Here is a 25,300-nt window from a genome sequence, read left to right on the forward strand (position 1 = left end):
TAATAGGAAAAATCATTCAAACAGAACAGCCCGCTGCGACAGAGAACTACATTGCACAAGGTCTTAGAATATTAAAATGAAATCAGAAAAGAGAATCAAGTCGTCTTCAGCACGGATGTTTATAGATCAAATATGTGTCTTCTGAGATCCAGCTATGGATCTTGAATATGTAATTGCACTGTGTGTTATTTCATCTCTAAGTTTATTCTGTGCCATTGTTTCCTAACCTCACTAGTTTATTTCCATTCTTTTGCAGTTAAAAACTATAGCTTTCACAATAGCAAAAACAGTGTTACTGGCAGGATGTTCTTACAGACACCACATTTTTTCAGCTGAGACACATGCACTTAGGCCAGTGAGTCTACTTTGTTGACTGCTTGAACAAAATTGTTTCATTCTATTTTTAAATCATTAAATGTGAGAAATGTTTTGCCTTTGTCTAAAACTATGAATTTTTACAAGCTCCTTTTCTTTGAAAAATTAAGCAGAAACTTAAAGAACATATATTTGAATAAGAAGCAACACCACCTTTCATATTAAAATGCACAGCTATTAAAAGTACAGGTCTCTATCATTCTGTATTAACACTTCAGATGTTTTGTAGCTTTTATTATGTATGAAAACAAACTTATGAAGTTAATATTAAATGTGAAACATTGTTGTGCAATATTTTATTCGGAAAATTATTTTTCTCAACTTTCTGCTGCTTAGAATTTGTAACTTTAGTGGTGCCTTAGCAGACACATTTGCAGATTAAACAGAAGACTGGAAGACTATACAAGAGAGGCCTGTTGACTTCAGCTTGGATACCAACAAGACACCAGTTCTCACTAATGAGAAAGAGCATGTGAGATTAAAAATTTATACCGTACACTTTGTCATATCTCAAGAAGAAAGCACACAATGGTTCATATGAAAGAGAATAAAAGCAACCTTCTTGTTTAGCTGCAACTACAGCGCTCTTACTACTGGCTTTAGGATGAAGCTAAAATCTGGATTCACTAAATCACAGGTGATAGTCATGATGATCTGCAACCTGTCTAAGCATGGAATGTATTTAAGATTTCTATACTTATAGCAGCACCTTGGATTCTTCTTCACAAGGTTCATCCTCCAGGCAATAAAAAAGGAAGAGAAATAATCAATACTGTGTTGATAACCCCACCTCCAATAGTGCAAGCTCCAAGTAGATTCACAATATTAATGTGGTTTCCAAGGTAACTCAGCACTTTAAGCTCTGACATCAAGGCTTCTCTTTCTGTTAAATGGGCACTTGCTGCAAGGCAAAGCACAATGTTCAGTACGTAACACACCGACCAGAAAGAAGAGAGAAAAAATTGGTGAGTATACTACAGTAACTTACTTTTCAACATCTTTACTGCTACTGTCATAGCAGCATCAGATTTAAATAAACCATAAGCAGTGGCTTCAACAACTTTTCCAAAAGCTCCAGCACCAAGGGTTTTACCTAATAAAGCAAACAAAATACTCTGTAATGACTTGGAGTACTTCCTCCTGAAGGGCTCGACATTTTATTTTTTGATATAAAGAAGCTATTGCAGGCGCGCCTGCTTGCTTTTTGTCCCAAGGTAAGAATGAGCAATTATCACTATCTGCATTATTGCACAACATCTTTTTGACAAAACCCTGCTGTGTTTGACCAAAGTCTCCTATGAGACCTGAAGGTTTCACCTTGCAGATGAAGTTAAATAAACCTAAACTAACCAAAACTCAAACGGTTTCTTGGAAATTCCCACTTGTGATCGTAAGGAAGTTGTGTTGGGTCTATGTAAACATAGTTGTTTCCATTTATTTCCTCAACAACTTTCCACTGAACTTCGTACTTGGGTTTCTGGAAAAGAAAGAGATTGGTTGTCACTACAGAAGTCTCCACAGGCAGCTCACACACTTTTCTAACTCAGGCAGAAGGGCTTCAGAATTTACCTGCAAATATACATACACCAGGATCATGACTATGATACACATCAGTCCTGCAGCGACTCCAAATGCAGTTAGTAAAGGGGTAAAAAGGGTATGGGTACGGATTTTCTCTGGAAAGAAACACAAAATTCTGCTTAAATACTGAACAAGAAAAACTATATTAAAAAGATGCAGGTGAAAACCTTTCCTTAGTTCTTTTTTGTGAAACACACTTTAGGGTTTTGACTTTCCCAGATGTGCTTCAGGTATATCAGAATGTCTTTTCTGAATGAGCTGTGGGAGACGGAGTTGGCACAGAAACCATCCAGTCTGATGCCTTGGGAGTCTCAGCTTCATCAATTCGGGAGGTGTGACACCAAGATCACTTAATGCAAGGGGTCTGCATGATCTCAGTCAAATTAAGTTAAAGAGAGAAGCTTTTTTTCTGAAGTCCTAATTTCTTCTCTTCCCCTGCACCCTCCCCCGCAAGTATAATTTCTACAGCACAGTCTTTACAAGTAGAGGTTGTGCCGAGTAGCGAAGGAATATCATTCCAGTACAACCCATCTGCCCCAAATCTGGCGTTTTTGTTTGTATGTTGTATCTGGGTGTAAGAGAGTAAAAACGAAGCAGAACATTTGGTTTCACAAAGAAGAGTACAGTTTTACACACACATTTCAAATCATCTAGGTTCAAGTGCTTTCCCCCACAAACCCACAAATACTGCTAAAAAAACTCATAAGCCTTTTTGCAGTATGTTGTTGTTACTTCTTTACAACAGCAGGACCCTTGAGCTCCAGGCAAGTTTGGGACTGCATTTTCCCGAGACATTGCAAAAACCTAAAATAAAATGCAATCTTTCCTTGAAAAAAAAAAAAAGTGATGGCCTAAATAGTCAAAACAGACAATGACAAGAAAGGGGAGAGAGAGAAGGAAAGACAGGGTAATGCTGTATGTGGTTTGCCCCTGTGCTGCATAGACAGAATAAAACCAGCTACCTACTGCACTGCAGATCTGGAGCCATAATAGGATGGTACCACAATACTAATTGAAAAATTAAAGCAATGCTTTGACAGCCAGAGCATGTAACATAGTGTGTTATCATACACTCAGCCGCAGTACCGTCAGCTTTCTTATGGTAAAGGTAAACCACTTAAAATCCTTTTACAGAAAGAGCTGCAGGACACCCTTGTTTTATGGTCTCATTCACTCCAGCCATTACCTTTAATAGCAAAGTTGAAGAAAGCAGAGCTCCTGTCCCCATTGCTGGAGGCCTCGCAGCACACAGTGCCGGTGCTCCTGAACATGCTGGTGTTAATTGTGCTTTCAACCCGGATTCGTTCAAATGATGGCACTGATGAATTTGTGTAACCACTTTTGATAAGCATGGGAGATATTGTCGGTGAATCAAAACACCTGGGAGAAACAATACTGACAGTTACCTGCCATGGATTGCTATCTGGAATGCCAGACCAACAGGTAACTAAACAACACTGCTCTACAAAGGGATTCATCTGAAGCTCTTATCCTCCAAACAGCCTACTCATGATGTCACATTGTCTTTAATGCAGTGGGAGAAACTTATACATAAACCCAGCCTGACCCAGCTGGAGACCATGATGTCTTTGCATTTGCTTTTGGTTAGAAATACCTATAGGTCTGAAACTTCACTATGGGTTTTATACTATTCAACCTGCACCTCCAACTTCAGCTTCAAGCAGTTATGGTCTATTACCTACTCCTGAAAACTTTCCCCAAGCATCATCTTATTACAGAAAAAAAAAAAAGTCCATGATGTACATAAAACACCATCAAGCTTATATGCAGTCAAAAATTAGCCAGCTCTTTTCTTTTAAGATGCTGCTTCTCCTTCATATATCATGTATTGATAAATGAAGCACACATTGATATATGAGCACACATTTAAGATTTTTAAAAAGGTACTGTTTAAAACAATTAATGAAATAACAATTATTTCAGACATAAAACAAATTACACAGGTAGGAGGGAGACCCATGACTTGCTAGTACGAGACCTACAGCTATGGTGGAAGTAAACCAGAACCTTAAAATTTGCTTCACAAATGCTCACTTCACAGTGAAACTCTACAATCTTTTTAAAAATGCGATGACTAAACATTAGATTTTATTCATAACAACTCTGGACGTGTATACTTGTCATATGTTTCATGTGAATGGAAATCTAATTACATTATGTCTTGAAAAATTACTCCATTACACGATAAAACAAATTATAACAACCTTATTCACAAGTGATTCCATGACTGGCATTCAGTGAAATTGCAAAGAGAACATGTGTCATTTGAGGCCAAACTGATACAAACCATAGCTAGCTTGCAGCAGAAAGTGTTGGTTATTCTCCTTTCAAGGACAGAATGCAAAGGAGGAAAATGAAATGTATCCCTGCCTTCTCACAAACCATTGCAAACAATGTGATACAAAGAATGATGAAAACAGTGATGCAACGTTTGAACATAACTATTACCAAGTCATTTTATGTTCCTAATTTTTAATTAGAAATTGAGTGTGTTGCACCTTTGGAGACTCCTGTTTACTTAACTCACCTCTGCTCAGTTCCTGGGCTAAAATACCAGTATATGGTAGGGGCTGGGAATCCAGCTGCTACGCACTGAAGAACACCATTGCCAAGTATATCCAGAGTGAGAATTTCCGGTTTTGCTGCAATAAACAAAAACAAGAGTCATCCATTAGGAGAACACAGAATTTGCACTACCATTTGCTCTTCACCCCAGCAACCTGTGTGCATCATCATCCATGGAATCGCCCAGGTGAGTAAGAGCTCCTCATGCTCAAGGATGTCCAGGCCTGAACTGGTGTCCTACAAAAACTGAACATTTGTGAAAATATTAGCTCTTACACTGAATGTTTTGGCTGGATGCCAGAAGAATACTTTATCTCCCCTGAGTATTTGGTTTGATGAAAGATCCTAAACCAGCAAAGCTCAGAGATTAAACAACCCAAAGAATTGTGTGCTTGGAACAACAGTGCAGTTCCCGTTTCTGCATGGCATGACTTTACCCGCCTGTAAAAAAGGACAGTTTCTCCACCGTTATAATTGTACTAAATCTGTCAAACCACATCCCTCTTACATCTGCCCTGTGTATTAAATATCACCACCGCAGCCAGAAAAGGAACTACAGAGCATGGCAACCAGTGCAGACCCCATCCCACAGAGGACAGACATCCTCTAAGATATTGCTAATGAAATGCCCAACTGCCTGATTCTCTGAAACACTGCATGTAGAGGAAACTAGTATTTGGCAGAATGTATCAGCTTTCCAAATGAGAATTTGTGATTGCTCTGGCAGTTCAGAAAGCAATCCATTCAGCCGATGCCTTCTGCCACATCCTGAACAGGACTTATTCCTGCAGTTGGTTCAGGAGCTGCTGTTTCAAGTATGGGAGGAAACCAGAGCAGTCAGGTGGACTTCAGAGTCATTAATCCAATGTCACAGGCTTCAGCCAAGGGCACCATCAATAGAGCAAGATGTTTTTCCTGGTGAAACTCGAATTAGAGGTTTTATTTCCCATAACTACCTTAGCTTCCTTGCAAAATCACCCAAACAGAAGCTAATGAAAAAAACTATAAGCAATGATGCTGCTAACCTGATAGGTACAAGTTAAGAGTCCATTATCAGCTAATACAGCTTTATAGAAATGTAAGATGAACTTCTAATTCTAGAAAGTAGTGAAACTGTATAGACTGCAGTGGGAAAACACATATTTATTTCAGGAAAAATCCATGTACAAAGACTGTATGGTGTTCATTTTTAATGAATATTCTACTCACTGATTAAATTAAAAGCAATAAAGCACACGTATATTCTCAATCACATACCATCTCCTTGTTACAGGAACCAAATGTTCTTTCATTTCTAAATCCACATGTGTTTTATGCAAACCACCAAGAACAAAACATTGTTGTAAAATGTTGAGATTGATTTTCAGCATTATTCATTTGGTGAGGAATTTTCTGAGAGCACAGAGCATCTCATCCAGCCTCAGTGGTCACAGAATACATGTAATTCACATTTCTGAAACTCCAATCAAAATGGCTGGATTGTGAAATTGTAATTAGCTAAACTATTACCCGTGTGCTATTTGTTTACGCATATGCTATGTTTTAGGCAACATTATAGCACAACATAACTCAAGAAATGAGAGACATGACAAGTCAAATATAAGAGGAGTGTGAGCATTAAGCCCTGGTAAAAATATTGTGCAAGAGTTGGTCTGCATCTAACATCTTCTGACTTTGAGTGAGGGAAACAAAAATGCCCTTATTACTCAGGCTCTTTCCACTGTAAAAACCTAGTGCAATAAAAGCCTGTCCACATGGCCACAATCTCATGTGGACTTATCCTGCAGCAATGGAGGGAAACAAGAGGCTGCGCAGAGTTAACGCCTCCAGAAGCCCAGGCAGAGTGGTCCAGCCTTGGTGGTATGGGAAGCTGAGCTGCAGCAGCCTCCAAGAACAGTTGACCTAAGAGCAGTTCTACCTGTCACGCACCTGGTGAAGCACTTTGGTGTGGCAATTAGCATGATCAGCCTCTCTCCACCAGCACTGAGGGCTCCCAAGCTTCCCTGGCTCAAAGAAATTAAGGGATGCATTTCATTTGAGGCAGCAAAGAGCCCCCTAATCCAGTACCCAAGAGGACTGAGACGGTTGCTACTGCTGTCCTCCAGGCTGTGCCTTTGCCGGCTCAGGCCACATATGTGTCTCAGCACCTGCACCCCGTTCTAGCAGCCAGAGCATCTTCCTCAACCACCAATGTAGGTGCTCCAGGGGATGCTGGAGCAAAGATCGACTAGCTTTTGCAAACAGATGCCAAGCTGTCACCAAGCATCTTCTTTTTAAAAGGGATTTTACTTTGCTAGATTTTATGACTTTCACTGCCTTATTACCCCTGCTGTCAGACAGACTCTTAATGACTAGACTTTGGTTATTGTTTTGGCTTTAACCCTTTAAATATTTAACCCTTCATTACATCGCTCAGCATATATGCTTATTGCCTTCTGTAATTGGTCATTAAAAGTCTTAAACTTCTAATTTCACTAGGTTTATTAACTGCTTTTCAGCTTTTATTGATTGTATTGATTAAATGACCCTAAATGTAATGAAGATGACTTATAAGAGGTCACTCATATTTTAATTCAATGTACTGTATCATGAATTTTGCATTTAATTTCTTTTTATTGTCAATTTCCCTTTCTTCATTCTTAACAAAGTGAATGTCTAAAAAGCAACACTTAATAGGTAATGTCAGTCAGCCCAGACAAAGAGAGAGTGCTTTCCTCCTGGATCTACAATTTCTGGATTGGAACAAATCTTTTTCCAATATCATGGAGACTCCTCATTTTTTCACTGCTTAGTTCAACAAGAGGAAAACAGCTGAACTTGGCTTCATGTGATCTATAATACCATGACCAGTTTTCTCTTTGCAGCATGAGCCCCAACTGCGTAGATAATATTTTGTTGACTATAATTAAGCTCAGATATTATTTTGCACTAAACTCAGTTACTACTTGGAAGGTTCCTCTGCTAATTGCTAGATGCACCATACCTTGCCACTCTGGAGATTTCTACAATATCTTAATTGTAACTGAGTACAGTATGCTGCATATCAAGCTGTAATTTTCTTTTTGATTCCTAATTTCAGAGCTCCTTACTTACTTACTTTATGTCACATTTACTATGAATTACTATACTACTTCTTAAAGCAATTTAGTATTATTTCAGACTAGCATATGCAATTGCTAAATACGTTTAAATCCAAGAAAAGTATTTCTGCACTGGGTTTTTCATGTCTTTCAGCAAATGCTTTGGCATCAACTTTTGTTTATGCGAAGACATTCTCTGCTGATTATGTATCCTGTTTTACCTGTTTGATTACTTTCTGCTGATTACTTGCCCAAGCCAGACGTGTAAACATCACGATCTACATCCAAGCAATTTATGCAAAATCCCTGACAACGATGCCAGGTCAGGACGCACCATAAGATCAGGATACAACCAACCCACACATAACTTACCTTTGGCAATTACTCTGCTATGTCAAAGAATAGAGTATGTTGTCATGCAGTTTGTGTCTCATACCTAAATGATGAGCATTTTACAAGCCAGTGAAAACAGGTTATTTTTGTTAAAAACAAACCCCTAGAAAGACCAATCTATTTATCTCTTCAAGATGAAAAAAATGTTTGCAGAAGCTTAGTCAAAATGCCATAAGAAACTCTTTTTTAGTCAAGTGCCTCAAATCCATCTGTTTCAGCAATGGCTGCAGTCCGCCCAGGGCCACAGCACATGGTAACGTGCTCCATGGGACTGCTTAAATGTCCTCAGGGCATCCCAAGACTGATCTTCCTACTTACAAGACCAGTAGTTGAAGCAAGAAGGAAACAGACTTGCTGGTTGTACGGACAAGCCATTCAGAAGAACTAAACTGTCTATGTTTCCTCTTGCCTTGTCCATCTTGCTTCACCATCTTCTTCCTAGTCTGGTTTTCTAACCATGATCTACAGGGATTTTCAGCACATACCTCAGAAGCAGCAACATGGAGATCTGCATTGAGAACTGACACCTGATGATGACAAAACTGGTTTTTTTAGGTTATTTTTGGCTAGGTTTTTTTGAGTTCTTGTGCCCAGACTATGTCCAAGCAGCCTGCAGAGCCTGGGAGAGCTGGGAGAACCATGAACAGCCTCTTGCTCCAAGTACATGTATGACATTGTGAGTTGGAAAACACTATCCAACTTCATGTGAACTAACAGTTCCACAGGTAATCTGGAATTTCTCCCATTCCTTCAAAGAAATTAAACTTCTGGCTCAACAATTTGCTCCATTAATCTGTTAAATACTAGAATTATCCCTCATGACTGTAATCCACACTCATGCACTGAGACAAAAGACATCTGAGGTCACCAGTGCCCTCATCTCAGAAATCACAGCTAGGAAACAGAAAAGGTACAATAGAAATGACAACATTCAGAAAGGAAAGAAGAAATACCACGTTCTGAAAGGAGCTCAAGTGACATTTCTGACCCGAACTATGTCACTGCATAGAGATGCTACAAATGTTGATCTTCAGTGATAAATGAGAAGAATTCAGAAATTAATATATAGGACTTGATGCATTTGTGGAAGTCTTGATAGTCTTCTTCATAAAGCTATGCCTGGAAAAGGACACACTGCTGCTAAAGCATAGCAGCAACACAAAACTGCATTTACAGCACATTCATTTACTTTCTATACAGTTTCTCCTGCTGGGCTCAAAGGCATCATTGCCTACCTCGCCCTAGTTTCTCCAGTTTGCCTGCAGTCTCCTCTTGGTTTAATTTTCCTTAAGCCTAGCCTTTAGCAGCTGCCAATATCTGTCTGCTGAGAGCATGAAATGCTCTAAGTGGATGCTTCTGCTAAGGACAGGGCTTTCTGAAGGTTTCATTGATTTACTTTTGAAGTTTAGCCTTTGTCTTGAAGAATGCTATTTGGAACTGAAGCCAATGCTCTTTCTTAATAAGCACATCCCAAAGATGACAGCACACATATTTGTAAAGCTATGCAGATTTCTCTAAAGCAATGGTGATTTATATTATTATACAGAAGTATTTAGATGCCAAAAGGCATTTAAATGTTAGTAATTCCCCTGACAAGCATTCAAATTCAAGTCAAACAAATTAAGAACAATTAATATCTTTACTTGGTTGACAAAAACGCAAATTATAATGCCTGTATATCCTGCTCCACCTCAAATTATAAAAGGTTTATCTTACATACTTATTTTTGAGATCATGTTTCCAGGTGCTACTGTTCTTTTTTTTCTGTATAAACTACCTAGCTGCTCTCTGGTAATCTCTGGAATATGTTTGCTAGAATGTAAGGTCATGCTGGATACTACCTGGATTTGTGTAAATACTCTGCACTTTTATATCTTGACATTTAGTTTTCCAGCATGTGCTTCACTTCAGAAAGCCTCTCATATACTGAACCACACTGTGACATCTTGTGCATATATTATGCTGTATAAAATACAATGATTGTGATAATGAAATATTTCAGACTGTTCACTTTACTTACTTTTCACATAGACATTAAATGTTACAGAGGAGCTGGCATCAGAATTGGACACAAAAAATGTGTAAATGCCTCCTTCTGTTCCTTTTAATCGTGTAAGGTGAAGTTCACTTGTATAACTGTAAAGAAAAAAATTAAGCATTACTAAGGCACACAGCTTGCTGCACAGAAGCTGAGGAGGGAATTAATAGCGTGTCATTTTCTGCAGACACAGTCCATGCAAACACTCTTATTGTGCATTACAACAGCCCTTGCACTTCTAATACCCACAAGTTTTGTGACTTCCAACATCCAGATGTGTGCCTGGTGACAGCTCAGCACCAGGCTCAGACCTCAAGCAGGAACCACCACCTATTCCTCTTCTCACTGAGGAGGGAACCCAGATTTACAATCTAGACCACATGTGCTAGGTGCTTCACTGGATTTTTGGAGGACCAGTGATCAGGGAAGAACAGTGCACAGCAGAAATAAAAGTATAAGCTTTTATCTAGAGCACTGGGGTCTGCTGAAGCAGCAGAGGGAGTTTCTGCACACAAACAACTCTAAATTCTCACTGTTGCTCATTGGACAGGAATGTAGGTGAGTCGTGAGCATACAGCATGTTGGTCCTCAGATGGTGTGGTTAGTTCAATGCTATTCCACATCCAGGTTAGCAGTCTTTGCACCAGTTACTGTGGCAAGCCACATGTACTAAAAGATCTTCTATAGTAACAATTTTCTCACCATCTCCACTTTCCTCTTTCCAGAACAGACTCTAGTTTGCTGTTCCAAAGCGAAATCAATAGCACTTACAGTCATGCATATTACCTGTTATTACCCACGCTCCTGAACTTGACATTATGGTCTGAGGAATTCTGTAATGTTTCATTCATGAACATCCAGACTTCTTCCTTCGGTTTGGGATATGCATCATATTCAACTGTTAAGTTTCCATTTTGTCCTGCATTTATATCTACTGTGGTATTCATTGTTGCAAACAAACGGACAAATCCTTTAGCTGATGGTCATAAGAGGAGAAGAAAAACAATTTCAAGGCCATTTAGAAGATTGACAGAACTCTAACCACGCTTAGAGTACTTCAAGATCAGTCATCAAATATCCAACTGTGAAACAGAAAACCTTATCTGCAAAGCAGAACTTGAACCCTCACCTGCCAAAACCAAGGCCAATAGCTATATATGTAGCAGTGAGACACAGGACTTAAAGCAGCCTTAGTGCCTTAACATCCATAATTCCATCTTCTGCTGACAAATATCCTCTATTTGCTTTTGGAAAAATGCCAGGACATGTTTGATTCTACTCAAGTATTTATATTTTTCCAAAAATCAGAGTTGCTAACTGTCTGGTAAAAAAGAACTAAGAAAAAAGCAAGATAAAATCATTTATGACAATATACTAAAGTATCTAATGTTTCTTTGTCAAGTGTAATTAAGAACAACATTACAAATGAAGCTATTAAAAGCTGTAATTAGAGAAAAATGTGCTAAGTCCATAGGCCTGGATACCAATCGTCTTAAACTAAGGCATTTCTGTACATCTGCTGCTGGGTCTTAATCTTTTATTTGGCAGATACCATGTACCATTGTGCAGTTCCGTTCCAAAATATCATGTCTAACAACATCCTTGCTGTAGCAGTTTTAACTTCATTAATAAAGTCATCAGCTTCAGGATTTACTTTGAAAAGACAAATTTTTCTGTCCTATTACACAAATTCATAAGGGAATTATCAGTTTGATGGGCAGATTGCAATTAAAAGGAAACACATTTACTGAGAGCTTGAATTTAGACCTAAAATCAATCTCAGATCCCTGCTTCTTCCCACTCTTTAGTAATCAAAATGCTGGGGCCAGCTGGGCACCCGAGCTCAGGAAAACCAGAGCCAGTGGGGCTTGGTGAAAGCATATGGAGCTGCCAGAGCACTTGACAGGTGCTTTGGAGAAGAAAGGATGAAGTAAATTCACAGCAGGCAGGTATGCTCTAAAATGCTCTCCTTCACTAAAAAAGAGAAAAAGGTTTCAAATCTGGAAACTGAAGATTTGTAGTTCCTTTACAGAGCTTTTTTCTGTTATCTGTATAAACACAGGATCCTCTATGCAACCTACATTCAAAATCAGACACAAGAGCTTTCACATAAAACTTTATTATGATGCTACTGGTCCCTGGAATGCAGTTCTAGTAACTGTCTACAGTTAGATAAATTAACTGCTAGAAGAAGTAATTAGGAAATTTACCAAAAAATACACATTATTTCTTGTAAATCTTTTGGTTAATGTTAAAGCCACAGTGATTTAGGATTTGATGCAATCCCAGGATCTCTCCAGTACACACCATATACCACTTCCCAGGACCCTGGGACCTTCACAGCTCAGGTAAATATAATCAGTCTGAATGAATGGTGAAAGGTATCCAGAAGTTGGAGCTTAAAAATTTTAAGTCAAATTTGAGAGTGTGGGGGGAGAAAAGTATCTCAAAAAGAAAAGATTCCACCTTTTCTCTGGCATTTTGTTATTAAGTACAAAGTTACTAAATAAAAACTTGCTACTTTATTTTCTACTTTTTATAATACCATCCTTTATTTTAAACCCCAGACTTTTCAAAGTCAATCCTTTTTAAAGCCACATTTGCATACGTAGTAGTACTAAGAATTTCTGCAGTCAAGAACTTCCCTCTTCTTATAATAGAAGCTTTCACATTGATTCCCTTGGGGAAAAGATTTTCTTTCATACTTCACACTGTTTCACTCTTTTACATATGAATGTAGTCTCTTCTGTAAAAAAATGAGGAAAACATCCCTGTAGTTCTGAGCCCTACCCCCTCCAACGGCAGAGCAAGGTAAAGGGCACTTAAAACCTCTGCGGCTTTGCTGAAGATCTGACCCACATAAGTCAAACACTTCTGTTTTCTTTATGTTACCAGGGAAAGCAAAACAAGCATTGTTGCAGGAGTGTGTGTCTGTGAAACAGAAAAACGGATTTGAAAGAAAAACAGGATCCAAGGCTACACTTCCCTCAGTTACTACACCTTTGAATGGTACGGAACTGAAACAGTTGTAGCCAATTACACAGACCAGAATGATACTATTAACATACCAAGATGTCCTTAATTGTACTTAATTTATCAAATGAGCAGCTTTAAAATTCAAAAGGCACTGTGTGTCATCCAAGTTAATATATAGCAGACTCCAAATGCACCTGTTATTAAACAAGAGGAGGAAGGGAGTTTTCTCACTGTTTAAGGTCATGATCCAAAACATGTAGATGTGATGGATAGTGGGTTTAATAGGGGGGTGACCTCTGGAACAATTTCATGCCGTCTATGCACATCACAATGTTCCTCAAAGCATCATTTTAAACAGAGGTACAAATATAGCTTTTACGTAAAAACATTGACACACTGTCAGTGAAACTTCCCATTCTTGGAAGGCAGGTATTAAAGACGCGTCTTGTGCTTGTGCTGCCAAATTACTTAGGCACAGGGACAGCACTAGGTAAAAGTAAATCACTTGTTTTGTCAAAACTGGATTAAATTTTAAATTAAACCAGGAAGGATGAGACAAACCAGAGAGATGGAAACACTGTTGAGTGGTTGTTCTAACATCACTTTCCTAACATGCAAACATCTAACATGCAAAGGGTTACAGAAATCAAAGTAGTCATACACACCACAACACTTCCTGAGCCATCCCATATGGTACCAGTCAGCAATAACCTTTTAAGAAAAGCAACTTTACTCACTGAGGTTTGGGGAAAAGGAGAAAGAAGGGAGGGAAGACTCCCTATTGTTCCCACTCTTCATCTCCTGCTCTTAGAAACGTTAAGATTTCTACAAGAAGCATTTACCTAGTGCTTTCAAGGTTACTGTGGCATTGGTTTTTCCGAAAGGGTTTTCTGCTTGGCATATGAATTCTCCAGAATCATTAACTCCCACTGAACGGATGTTCAATGTTAATTTCCTTTCGTATCCATAATCACCCAAATTTCTGCTTTTGCTTGTAACAATCTGTCGGTAAAAAACAATTAACAACTAAAACACTGTGTATGCATCATCTTTCCTAGATAAATTAAAAATAGAAGTAATTATAACTTTGCTATATTAATATTCATAACTTTAAACTGGAATAATAAGCCAGCATGACAAACCTGTCACTAGAATCTCTCCATGCAAAACAAGTGTGTGATCAGCTGCCTTTGGGAGATAATGTTCTCTCTCCTAAGTCCTATCCCCTCCTCCTATTGTTCTTTTTTTTTTTCTCCTCAAGCTCCTCTGTAAGGCCAGAATGTGGGGTGGGGTGAGTGTGGGGCTGTGCTCACCTGCCTCAAGAAAGCCAAAGGCGGGGAGACCAGCCCAAGCCAAGAAACTAAAACTCTAACTTCTTCAAATGTTTCCATTACATGATGACAAGGGTGTTGTGCCCAAGGTCAGGCCCAGCTTATTCTGGATATATTTCTGATATTGATGAAGGCGAGGAACCGACAGAAGGTTTTATTTACACTAACAGTGCTTCTAGCTGTAGGGCTTAATGTAACATGACCACCAGGTGCTGATTTTTCTAATGCTCAGAAAGTGCAGTTCTTATATGAAGTTATTGCAACTCTGAAGTGTGGTTCACCACTTAAGTGGTGCCTGAAGTTCACTGACTGCTCAAATGGTTGCAATGATTATGTAATTTTGTGAATTACATAAGAGAATTTAAGGTCCTGGGGCTTCATTTTAAACCGTGTTGTTCTATGTCCCAAGGCCACAGCATCTTCTGATTGCAGGCATGCTGCAGAGCCCTGCTGGCAGCAGGCTTTACACAGCATCCTTCCTCTGGTACCCACTCTGACACTTGGTCCTTAGCAATATATACTTACTACTCTTAAACGCAATTGGAAACTTCATTCTCTTAAGTACAACATGACCCTATGAATACGCATAGAAAAAATTAATACTTTGATGTGTTGACTTTAGTTTCTGTGAGAATGTTTGGTATGGTTGGAAAGACCGATAAAATTTACACTGATTAATCCAAATGCAGACCTGGACTTATTATGGTTTTCCAATTGAATTATTTCAATTCTTGGAGGCTCCAAGAGCTCCTAGACAAATTAAAGCTTCTCAATGCAATTTTGATTCCTCATGAGCTATAATAATCACAAGAGACGTTTATTTAGTATGGATGTGCTTGCTTATAACAATTCTACTAATTTTCAAAAGTGGCAATAACTTCAGTCATACACAGAAAAAGCGTTTTTTTCCTCTCATCTATTCAGGACAAAATGTAATTCTGAATCTACTTAAATATGAAATTTATGTGTACTCTCTCAATACAAAATTAATTTGATAGTCAGTATTTAAAAGACAGCATCTCCTGCTATTTACTAGAAAAGGCAGAAAGGTCAAACTTATTTGGTCAAAAATACTTTTCTTGTAGCTTTCACTCATAAAGCGAAAAATGATAAAGCAGAAAAACTGAAGGGAAGGCCTCAATTTCATCACATATAACAAAGCAAAGGGAAGGGAATGAGAGAAGAAATGAAGCTCTCAGATGAAAGGCTTGCAGCTGACCTTGGCACAGGACCAAAAATGGATCTGCATGTCCCATGCCGCCTTCATGTCACTTAGACCTTCTCAACCTTCAGAGCTGTGAGATGGGATTTCTGGACCAGAGAGCACTTAGCAAGAACAGCTTTGCCAAAGCTGGTGGATTAGCTAAGCATGGCATTCCCAGCCCCTGGGAATGGGACTCCTGTTCATTATGTGCCCAAGGCGATGGGATTTATCCAAATATCACATAAGTCTTTTCTTCCATACACATGGACTGAGAATTACGTATTCTGCTCACTACCATTAGCAGTAAACGACCAGCCAATTAGCATGGTGGGAGTTACTGAAAGGTCTTCACAAGGGCTTTTAATTTATTTAAATTTCAGAGTATACCCAGAAGACCTAGAAGCATTCTCAAAAACACCCCAGTGCCTGCTGGTCATTTCAAAGACAGAGCTGGCAGCATGCTGGCTTATCCCAGAAGGGGATCTCTCTGCTCCTCTTCCGCAGAATTGTGCTGCTGGTAACTAACTCTCCTGGAGCACCTAGACTGTCAATAATTTGGTGATGACAGTCAGTAACCTCATCTATCTCTGGCAGACAGAAGCCCATTCACTGGTTCATTTTTCAGAACTTTTCCAGTTAGTGAGGCACACCATGTAATTCAAATGAATTAATCATTCCTGTGAATGCTTACTACTATTCCTGTCACACACAACCCCATGCTAATTAGCAGGTATTTTACTGTTAATGATAACAACTAGAATATGTAATTTGCAGTCCATGTGCTGATATTTGCAGCTCCCATTGATTGCAATGTGATGTGTAGGCACTCCATGCTTCCATATTTAGGAGGCCCCATAGAGGTCACCTAAAATTCACATTGAAGAGCCTAATTTTAATTTCTGTTTGGGAAGAGAAGCCTGTGCAGATGCTTTTCCTCCCAGCTGTCCTCGTGGGCATAGGACTGTTGTTGCTCCCTCATCAGTCTGTGGGATGCTGGATCTTTGTAAATGCAACAAATCCAAACTGACATAGCATCAAGTAGCCAAGACAAATGTGAATGTCTACTTAGAGGGTCTGTGAACTGTGCTGAAGTATACATGATAGAATTAAAGGAACTTACCCCACTTTTGTGAGAAATCCAACTAGCTTGTACACTGCTATCCACATCCGTGATTATGCATGTAACTTCAAATTCTTCCCCTTCTTTGAGAAGCTCATAGCTTTTTGATAAGGTGATGACAGGAAGAGTTTTGTGAACTGGAAAACAATTTAGAAGCATATTATTTTTCATTAGTTCCAGTGCTTCCAAGGGGGGATAAAAATCAACAGTCATTAACTTTCCAATAAAATCAAGGCTCTGATATGTATTCAAATTTTTCTAACATATTACACAATTGTTCCTTTACAACAAGCACATTTCTGCTTCAACCTCCCTTCAAACTACACTTAAAAGTTAGATAGTATTTGTTAGAGCATAGTAACTTGCATGAAGAAACTTGAACGATATTGAACCATCAATGAGATGATTCACTCCATGACAGTGATTAAAAGGTAGCACTATGGAACCGAAAACATGGTGAGGATCAGTCACTGAATAATAGCGGCCTAGCACTAACTGCAAATTTTAATTACAAAACATTACAGCCAACAGAAAGTACTGTCTGACAGGTCCCTGAAAAGCTCCTGATGGACAGCCCAGGAAGGACAGGTAAAGCTCAAGGACTTCTGCACACCTGCCTCTGAAAGCACTACAACCTCTGCTTATGGTGATGGTTCAGAGTTTGTCACCCAAGGAGTAGGTGGTTACAAGTAGCTGTGGACTAGCTGTACCCCTGTTCTGCTACTGGGTGTCTTTTGTCAACAGTGAAGTATATCTGAGGACTGTGTGTTTCTTGTCTCCACAAAGCTCTTCAGCTCTTCCCCTGTTCCCTTCATGCTTTGTTTTTCTGTTTTCTTCATACTTTCTTCAAATTTTCTTATTTTATTAGACTCCAGTGAACTTCCCACTAGGGCTTTTACACAGGATGACTCACTTTCAAACTGTGAATGCAACATATATCAGATATGGTCATCCAGACTCTTTTCCTGCCTCTGACACAGGTTTTGTAGTTGTCTTAGGTAAATTGTACGAAACTTAGGAAAACACCAGGCTTTTCAGGTATTAGTACTTTAATGTTTTCCTCATGTTGCTGTAAGTGGCTACAGAAGAGAAGAAACATGTTGCTCTCTTCAGATATAAAGGCTCACACAAAAATGCACACCAGCATTCAGCAGTACCCAAGAGACAGGAGGAAGCTGGTGCAGAAGGCATTCTGTGTTCTCGTCTGTCAGAAACATCTATGGACATCCAAAAAAACAAGCCCTAAGTCCATAAAGCCCCTCATTGTTTTGAGAAGGGCTGGACATAAACTCTACCTGTGCTGTTGTAGTTGGTGTGAGTCTGAGTGCACCTGCACAGCTCCCTGTTTCATGGATGCCTGTCTTTCTGCACCAGAAACTCAGATCTGGAGGTCTGAGTGCCACAGTTGTAGCTACAAAAACATTACCCAACAAAGGGTCTCCAATGCATTTAAATGTTGAGAGAAGGAGAAAGTGGGAGTTTTACCTTTTTTACCTTTTAACTCAATAAGGACTGAACACTACCACACGGTAATTACAAGACAGTAATAATGCTGTTGATGGATTTCAGCAGATGTTTCCACTTACTGCAGGCTTCCTCCCTGACAGAAAACGTGGGCAGAGTGCCGAAGTGCCCCCAGCCACCTACGGCTGCCCACCATCAATAGGCTGCTGGCAATGGTGCCAGCTCAGCACTCTTCCATGTGAAGTCACCACTGTATTGAGCAAGTACAAGCTTTTATCCATTAAAAAAATGAAAAAGTCCAATACTACAACTTGCACCCTCCTTTGTCAGAGAAACATCAGTTATGTCAAACAGCTGGTTTCTTTCTTTGGACACCACTGAAGAAACAGATGAAAAAAACACTTGTTACAGAACAAACAGCAGAGACAGCAAGAATGGACTTGATTTTCGTTTGTCGAAGGCAAATGCCAGAGATGCCTGCACTGACTCAACTTTTGTTATCTTCTCATTAATTGAAATTTTATAACTCCTTAAAATTCACTACATCAGAATTTCCAAATTACCAAGAAAAAAAGACTTTCTAAATTTGCCACAGCAAACTCCACACTTGAGAAGGTCCCCACTGCTCAAGTCCTTGCCCCACCACCAAGGAGCATGTCACTGGGCAGGTCACAGAGCCCCAGGCAGGTCACAGAGCCCCCGCCACGAAGCAAACAACAACATGTGCCCTCATTACACCATGGGGCAGCCCTCTTTCTCCAGAACTCCATGCTGCTGATGGCCTGGCCTCAGCTCCCAACACCCGGCACAGTGCAGGCAACAAGGGAGATGCACACCAGCTCGCTGGCCCAGCCCTCCTTTGGCAGCAGCCTTGGCAGCACCACTGGGATAGCATCGCTGACAGATGGATGCTATAGGAAGCACAAAGCCAACCAGCATAGCCCCCATGTGCTGCTCTCCTTTCAATAACAAAAACCCAACCAGACACCTGAGCAGAAATGCCCTTGCAGCCAAGGCAATCTCCTAGTGCACAGCCTACGAGTGTGCCCAGACAGGGGATGCCCTCTCCCCAGACCCCACTGCAGCCCCCACATCACACACATGCCTTAGCAGAGACACGCTCTCAGCTGTGGTGAGGAGTGGCTTCATTCCAAGGGCCCAGAGCTACACAGACAACAAACTCATTTACTTGCCCCTTAGGAAACACTGAGCCAGCCTGGCTTGATGAACTGCTCCCTCCACTTTCCTCCTGGAGGTATTTAGACAGCCAGATAATGACACACAGGGTAAGTGCATGCTCCAAACTACCCAGACAAAACCAGCCTGTAAATTACTGCAGACAGGCATTGGGCTTCTCCTCCTTCCCAAACCCACCAAAGCACCCAACCCTAGGGCACAAGAGTGTGTGAAGGTCAAGTGTAGGCTATCACCAACAGGTTTGCCAAGCTCACTGGTGCATGTAGCAACTCAGCCACAACACATTCCTCATCATGATCTGAGCACACAAATGCTGTTCTGATCATCTTCACTCCCAGATATGGAAACAAGGACCTTCTCCTTCCCCAAATTCTGCTTCTCCACCAAATCCCTCTTCTTCAGTGCCATCAATCAGTTCCTCCTCCTGTCACTTGTGGGCGACAGACATGTGAGTCAGGCACTGAAATCTCCATCTTGCTTGCACAAACCTGTCCAAACCTCAAGGCACAGTTTTGTCCTCAGAGTTCAACAGCACAACCCACATTTCTCATAATGATGAAAAAACCTCCTGGAAATCACCAGGAACAGAAAACAAAACTGATCATGGCCAAACCTTCTCAGCACATCTGCAAGCTAAATGTCACGAGATCAATCTGTGCCCCAACACAATTTGCCCAGAACAAGCTTTCTAAGCTCATCACTTTCCTTTGAACAGTGGTGAGGTTTCACAGCCCCTTCCATCAGCTTCTGGAAGGTGAAGAGTAAAACCAGGTGCTCTACACAAAGGCAAAAATCCCACATTACCTGGTCTCACATTCAGGTAAATGTTCTCCGATATCTTCTCAACTCCATTGTGCTTGGCCAAGCACTGGTAGCAGCCTTTAAATGACCTCTGGACGTTCTTTATAATGATGCCTTTCTGGGGATTGGGAATGAATGTCATGTTTTTTGGGAGACGTTTGCTGTCACACTTTTTCAGTGTGAAATTCGTAATATTTGGATCTGTTAGCGGGCACACTAGCAGGATGTCACTGTCTTCTTTTCCATAGATCAGAGAATCAACGAGGAAGAGCACATTTGGATCTGTGAAGAAACACAAAGATCTGTCAGAGAAGCTGGCATTGCACAGGGAACTTCTGATGACCCTAGAACTCTGCAATTGGGCACTTATATCAAAGAAAGTTTTACTTTCAGACAGTAAAACTGAGTATTGCCCAATTCATGTTTACCAAGAGACATTAAATTTAGTCCTAAAAGAGCAGCATGAGAGGAGATATGCAGTGGCATTCAATACTAGACACACTAAAGAATCATGTGCACTAAAAATAATCTTACTGGTTTTATATTTGGAGATGGAGGGGTTTTTTGCCTTGTTTAGCTCCAAAATATCCCCACAACAGTAAACAGATTTTCACAGACCATTAAAAGTAATTTGCTTTTAGCTAGTGGTAGGGCTGTAAGGTTTCATGCCCACAGGAGGATTTGGAAGACATTTATGAGCAAATGGAAGTTGAAAAGCACCTAGATTATGGTTTTCACTTCTGTAAAATATATAATCTAAATGAACACACACTGCTACCAGAGGAAGCATCAAACAACTTCTCTCTTTCTCTCCCCTCCTTGAAAGCAGGGATTATTTTTAGCCTCCTTAGAAGAAAAACTGGGCATACAAACAGCATATCTGACTGAAAAATCATCATGCAATCTTTCACAAGGTAACTTTTCTAAAGCATTTCATCTTAGCCAACCACAGCACACAAACATATAGTACTTTAAAAACTTTTACAACCAAAGTTGGAGCCTGTGATAGGTCATGACCTTGAAATGCAAAGAACTTGGCAAACACAAAAATAAAAGAATGTGTGATGACAAACTCTCTGTAAAAGCTTATTTCAGATTCCATCTGCCCTCCCTACAGAGTAGAATGAATTAGAAACACAAAAACAGAGGGAAAAGTTTTCTTTCTTTTTTGCAAACATGCTTACAACTTGAATGATTAGAGATCAACAAACCATGACTTAACAAGGAAGACTAAGAGAATTTGGTTTTAAGATTTTGGACAAGAAGTAGCAGGCTGAAAATGAAGCATGGGATTTCACGTAAGCAACCTGCTAAGCCGAATGCTGCTCTTCACCGAACAGAGAAGTTACTGGCTGGTTTCTAGCTTAGAGTGAGGGTGTAGCTTCAACCTCATTTTATGCTACCACCCAAGATGCCCCCACAAACTACAAGTTTTGAAGCATCAGTCAAGAACTAAAGTAAAGCATGTCTGAACAGAAAATGTGACCTTTTGCACACAGAGATACTTAGATAAATGCTATGACTAGATGTCACTCCTGAGCTGGAACAGGATGGATTAGAAAAGCTCATCTAAATGTCCCTGCTAACAGAGACTTAACTGGTCGGTTTCCACTCAGTCCACTTTTTCTCCAATATGGACAGAGCCAAGATATCTTCATTATGCAGAAAGTACGGCTCCCCAGGAGAAAGAAAAATGACATTTTTTGAAAACAGAAGAAAGAAACAAAGACCTGTTTCGCTAACAGCTGAAATTGTGGGGAAGGCCTTGACTGGGGCAAGCAGAATTGTTGAGGTTCTCCTCTTGCATCTTCAATCCCCCTCTAGAAGGGACATATCACAGTGAAAAGACATGAAAAGATTTCCTTTATGGAATCCATGCACAAACAAAGCTGCTCATGGTCACGTTCCTCCTTTCACGGATTTCCACCCCATGTACATCTTGGGTTTTACTTGCTTTCTGTGCATACCACAAGTTTCCAACACAAGATATGGTGGAGCTAATCATTGCTTGCATCTGAAAATACCTGAGATCAAAATTAAAAGATTTTTCTCTCTTATGTAGGTGTCTGAACTAACTTCATCTTCACTAGACTTGCTTGGATCAGAACATAAACTGCTTCTATAGACACAACACAGGCCCTTTCAGCCAAAACAGAAAGGTGAAACAGGTAAGCACCCATGGTTTGTCAACACTGTGTCACTCTTGGTCACAGAAACATAGGAAATTTAGGTTTAGTAGATCCAGAAGAATGTGAGGTATAAACAGATGCCATCATTTCATGTGTCACTTGGGACTGTGCAGGATCAAGGTTCTTGGTCCTGTTCTTTCTTCACTTTCAGCTTTACAAGCAGAAGGTGTATGGGGTGCTTGTGGCAATGCCACAAGCAGCAGAGCACATGGCAGCATCTTACAGGTTATGTAAGATGTCATTAAGCCAGAACCTATTGCAAAATGATAGCCAACCTCACAAACATACTTATTTCACTGTCAGAAACTTGTCAAAGTGAAGCTTGCACAGTTTTCAAACAAGGGACACAAAAAAATTAACAATGTATTGCATGAAGGCCACACAACTTCCCTGATGCTTTGGTGGACGACTGCCTGGTGTCCTGAGATGAAGGAGTCACTCTTGTAACGGCAGGCAAAAACTTCTCTATGATCACAGCTGTCTGAGATAATTACCATGACCTTCAGGAAAACAATCATGGTAGATAAAGTCAACATTGTTTGTCACATATAGGTAAAATACATGTCAGATTTCTTTTAGTCGTAGTCTCAGAGAAACATGCATGGCTATTTGGACAACTCACGAGTGGTTAAAAGAGCATTCGTTGTTAAAAGAGCATTTGTGTGGCCACTATGCCAGATATTTTCCCTTGGGAAAATATGCTTTGCTGTGTTGCCATCTCCCTGTCTTGGAGAACAACCTTGCAGTAATTTACAAAGGACTGGCAGGGTTCAGAAGAGGCTCTTCGAGACACCCCCATTGGACACAGAATGCTGTCTCCAAGAAAGTGGATGCTGTAGGACTTTTTTCCATCAACAGCGAAGGAAGACCACTAGAGCTATGTGAAGAAGAAGCGAAATAACCACTTTCCTTGGAAAGTAAAAGGGAATGCCAGGCATAATAAACTGTCAGCTTGAGGGCAGTTGATGAAGCCACAAATTAGGAGCCAAAACCAGAAGAAATATGAAGAAAACACTGCAAAAAGAAGAGTAATAAAAGACTGAAAAAATGTGTCAGAGCAGAAGCACTTTTTTTTCCTGTCTGAGACGTTTCTGATCAGTCACAAGGTATATCAGAAGCTGGAGGCAGAGGAATCATTTCTGTTTGCTGGCTGAGGCCCGAAGCACGGCCTCAAAAAAAACTAAATCCTTTAGGCTAACTGCCTCACTAAATCAAAAGCTTGGGACCAAACCTTATATGACTCTATACTGATGGATGGCGTGTAATTAAAAAGACATTTCTACATATTGCTTGCTTCCTCACAGTACAACTGACTCATATAACAGACTCAGGTCACCTGGCTAGAGTCTAGAAAGAAAGCTTTGGTATACTTCACAACAAAATAACGGGGATGTACAGAGGCACTCATCCAGAACTTTGCTCTGGTGCAAGCAAAGCCAAGAGTGAGGTTTATTCCTACTGGACAGGGAAGAAGACTTCTTCTATCACAGTGCGTTCTCCCTCTGTACTTCAAATTCATTCCCTCCTCCAACATTTACTGTCCTATTATTTTAGGAATGGGAAAGGGAGTGGGGAGGAAGCAAAAATAATGCCTTCATTGATATTTACCTTTAACAAAAACATAAAAAGAAGTGACAATACTCCCTTTGCTTCTGCATATGTATCTGCCTATGTCTCTGACTGTTGCATTTTTGGTGTACCACTCTTTCTCATTAGAACTCCTTGCTTTTGCCGATGGGTCTGAGTTCTGGAAATTCCAAGTCACGGGTCCCTCCTCATTGCACCTCAGCCTTAATTCCTCCCCTTTATTCACAACCACTGAAGACTCTTCATGGGGCAGTGAACCACCTGGGAAAAAAAAAAAAAAGCACAAAACAATGCCTGTCAATACAACAGTCTATAACACTCCATTTTTTCTGCAGCAAAGTTATCATATATATAGTCGCATATATGCAGTTAATATTTTAGGAGTTATTTCTTAAAAAATACTAAGCTGCAATGGCACTGTGCAAATCTACAAACACCTTTTGGTTAGTAAGACCTTTGGTACACAGAGAAAATAACCACTGCAGGTGGAAACCAGCCTCTAAAACACCTTTTGAAACTAAAGTTTCAGATGCACCACTTTCTGCAATGTTTTGGCTTCTGAATGACAACAGACCCAAGCTATTTAAAAATTATATTCAAGAACATATGAGCCTGATTCTACATGGCAGCACTTTTAATCATTCTTTGTCATTTACTCAGTATGTTGCCAAGAACTATAGTCTCCTTACTCAACAGTGATCTTTTTATAACTGCTTTCTCACGTATTCAGAAGCTCCACTCACACTTAGGTTAGCAGTATCCAGTTTAATGAAGGCATCAGTACACGCTTTCCATACTTGCTTATTTCTTTACCTGAAGTTCCAATTCATCATTTCTTACGTTAAAAAAAAAAAAAAAATTCATGCAAAATATTTAAGCTTCCATCCCAATGCTACAAAATTAGTTTCACTGCAGCATCAATCTCCCAGTCACAAAAGCTGCTCTAAATGACCGTTTAGCTTCTTTTTCACTGAACATGCCATAACACAAAGTTTTAAAAGTTCTCACGAAATAAAGCTCTGTAAAATTAGTAGCTCTAATTCACCATTCCCAACCACTTCCCAACTGACCACAGGGAGAAAGGAGGACATTCAGGGTTCTCTCACTCCACTGTCAAGACAAACCAAGAGGGGGTTGCTGAGTTAGCACACCCGTGATGTGAAAATATTAGTGAACCTTCAAAATGGAGTTCACACCAAAAAAACAGATAAATTCTTACTTTTATGGACCTACTTGTACACCAGAAGAACATATGTAAATGTAGAGGTGATCTTGCAGGAACAAATCCTTCCCCTTTCAGAGTAGCTCTTTAGTCCTACAAGTAATCCTTAGCCTGCAGTACCTATGCTGCTAACTCATGTCACCCAGTTGTACAAGA

The 25,300-nt window shown here is 40.0% G+C and overlaps 1 protein-coding gene across 4 annotated transcripts in view; it reads right to left on the reverse strand.

Annotated features, from left to right (window-relative positions):
* KIT (KIT proto-oncogene receptor tyrosine kinase) overlaps positions 1–25,300 on the reverse strand; it is a 57,276-nt gene that overhangs the window by 14,498 nt on the left and 17,478 nt on the right. For all 4 annotated transcript variants that reach the window (XM_017806046.1, XM_017806052.1, XM_017806039.1 and 1 more), the window contains exons 2-13: positions 23,944–24,183; positions 20,150–20,428; positions 16,685–16,821; positions 13,872–14,031; positions 10,840–11,029; positions 10,036–10,151; positions 4,505–4,619; positions 3,143–3,336; positions 1,945–2,051; positions 1,726–1,852; positions 1,364–1,468; positions 1,166–1,276 (exon numbers count right to left, since the gene is read on the reverse strand). In XM_017806046.1, coding sequence (XP_017661535.1) covers positions 1,166–1,276; positions 1,364–1,468; positions 1,726–1,852; positions 1,945–2,051; positions 3,143–3,336; positions 4,505–4,619; positions 10,036–10,151; positions 10,840–11,029; positions 13,872–14,031; positions 16,685–16,821; positions 20,150–20,428; positions 23,944–24,183 — 1,881 coding nt within the window. The remainder of the gene's footprint in view (positions 1–1,165; positions 1,277–1,363; positions 1,469–1,725; positions 1,853–1,944; positions 2,052–3,142; positions 3,337–4,504; positions 4,620–10,035; positions 10,152–10,839; positions 11,030–13,871; positions 14,032–16,684; positions 16,822–20,149; positions 20,429–23,943; positions 24,184–25,300) is intronic.

This window comes from Lepidothrix coronata, unplaced genomic scaffold, assembly GCF_001604755.1.
Source record: "Lepidothrix coronata isolate B3197 unplaced genomic scaffold, Lepidothrix_coronata-1.0 Scaffold0, whole genome shotgun sequence".
NCBI classification, from domain to species: domain Eukaryota; kingdom Metazoa; phylum Chordata; class Aves; order Passeriformes; family Pipridae; genus Lepidothrix; species Lepidothrix coronata.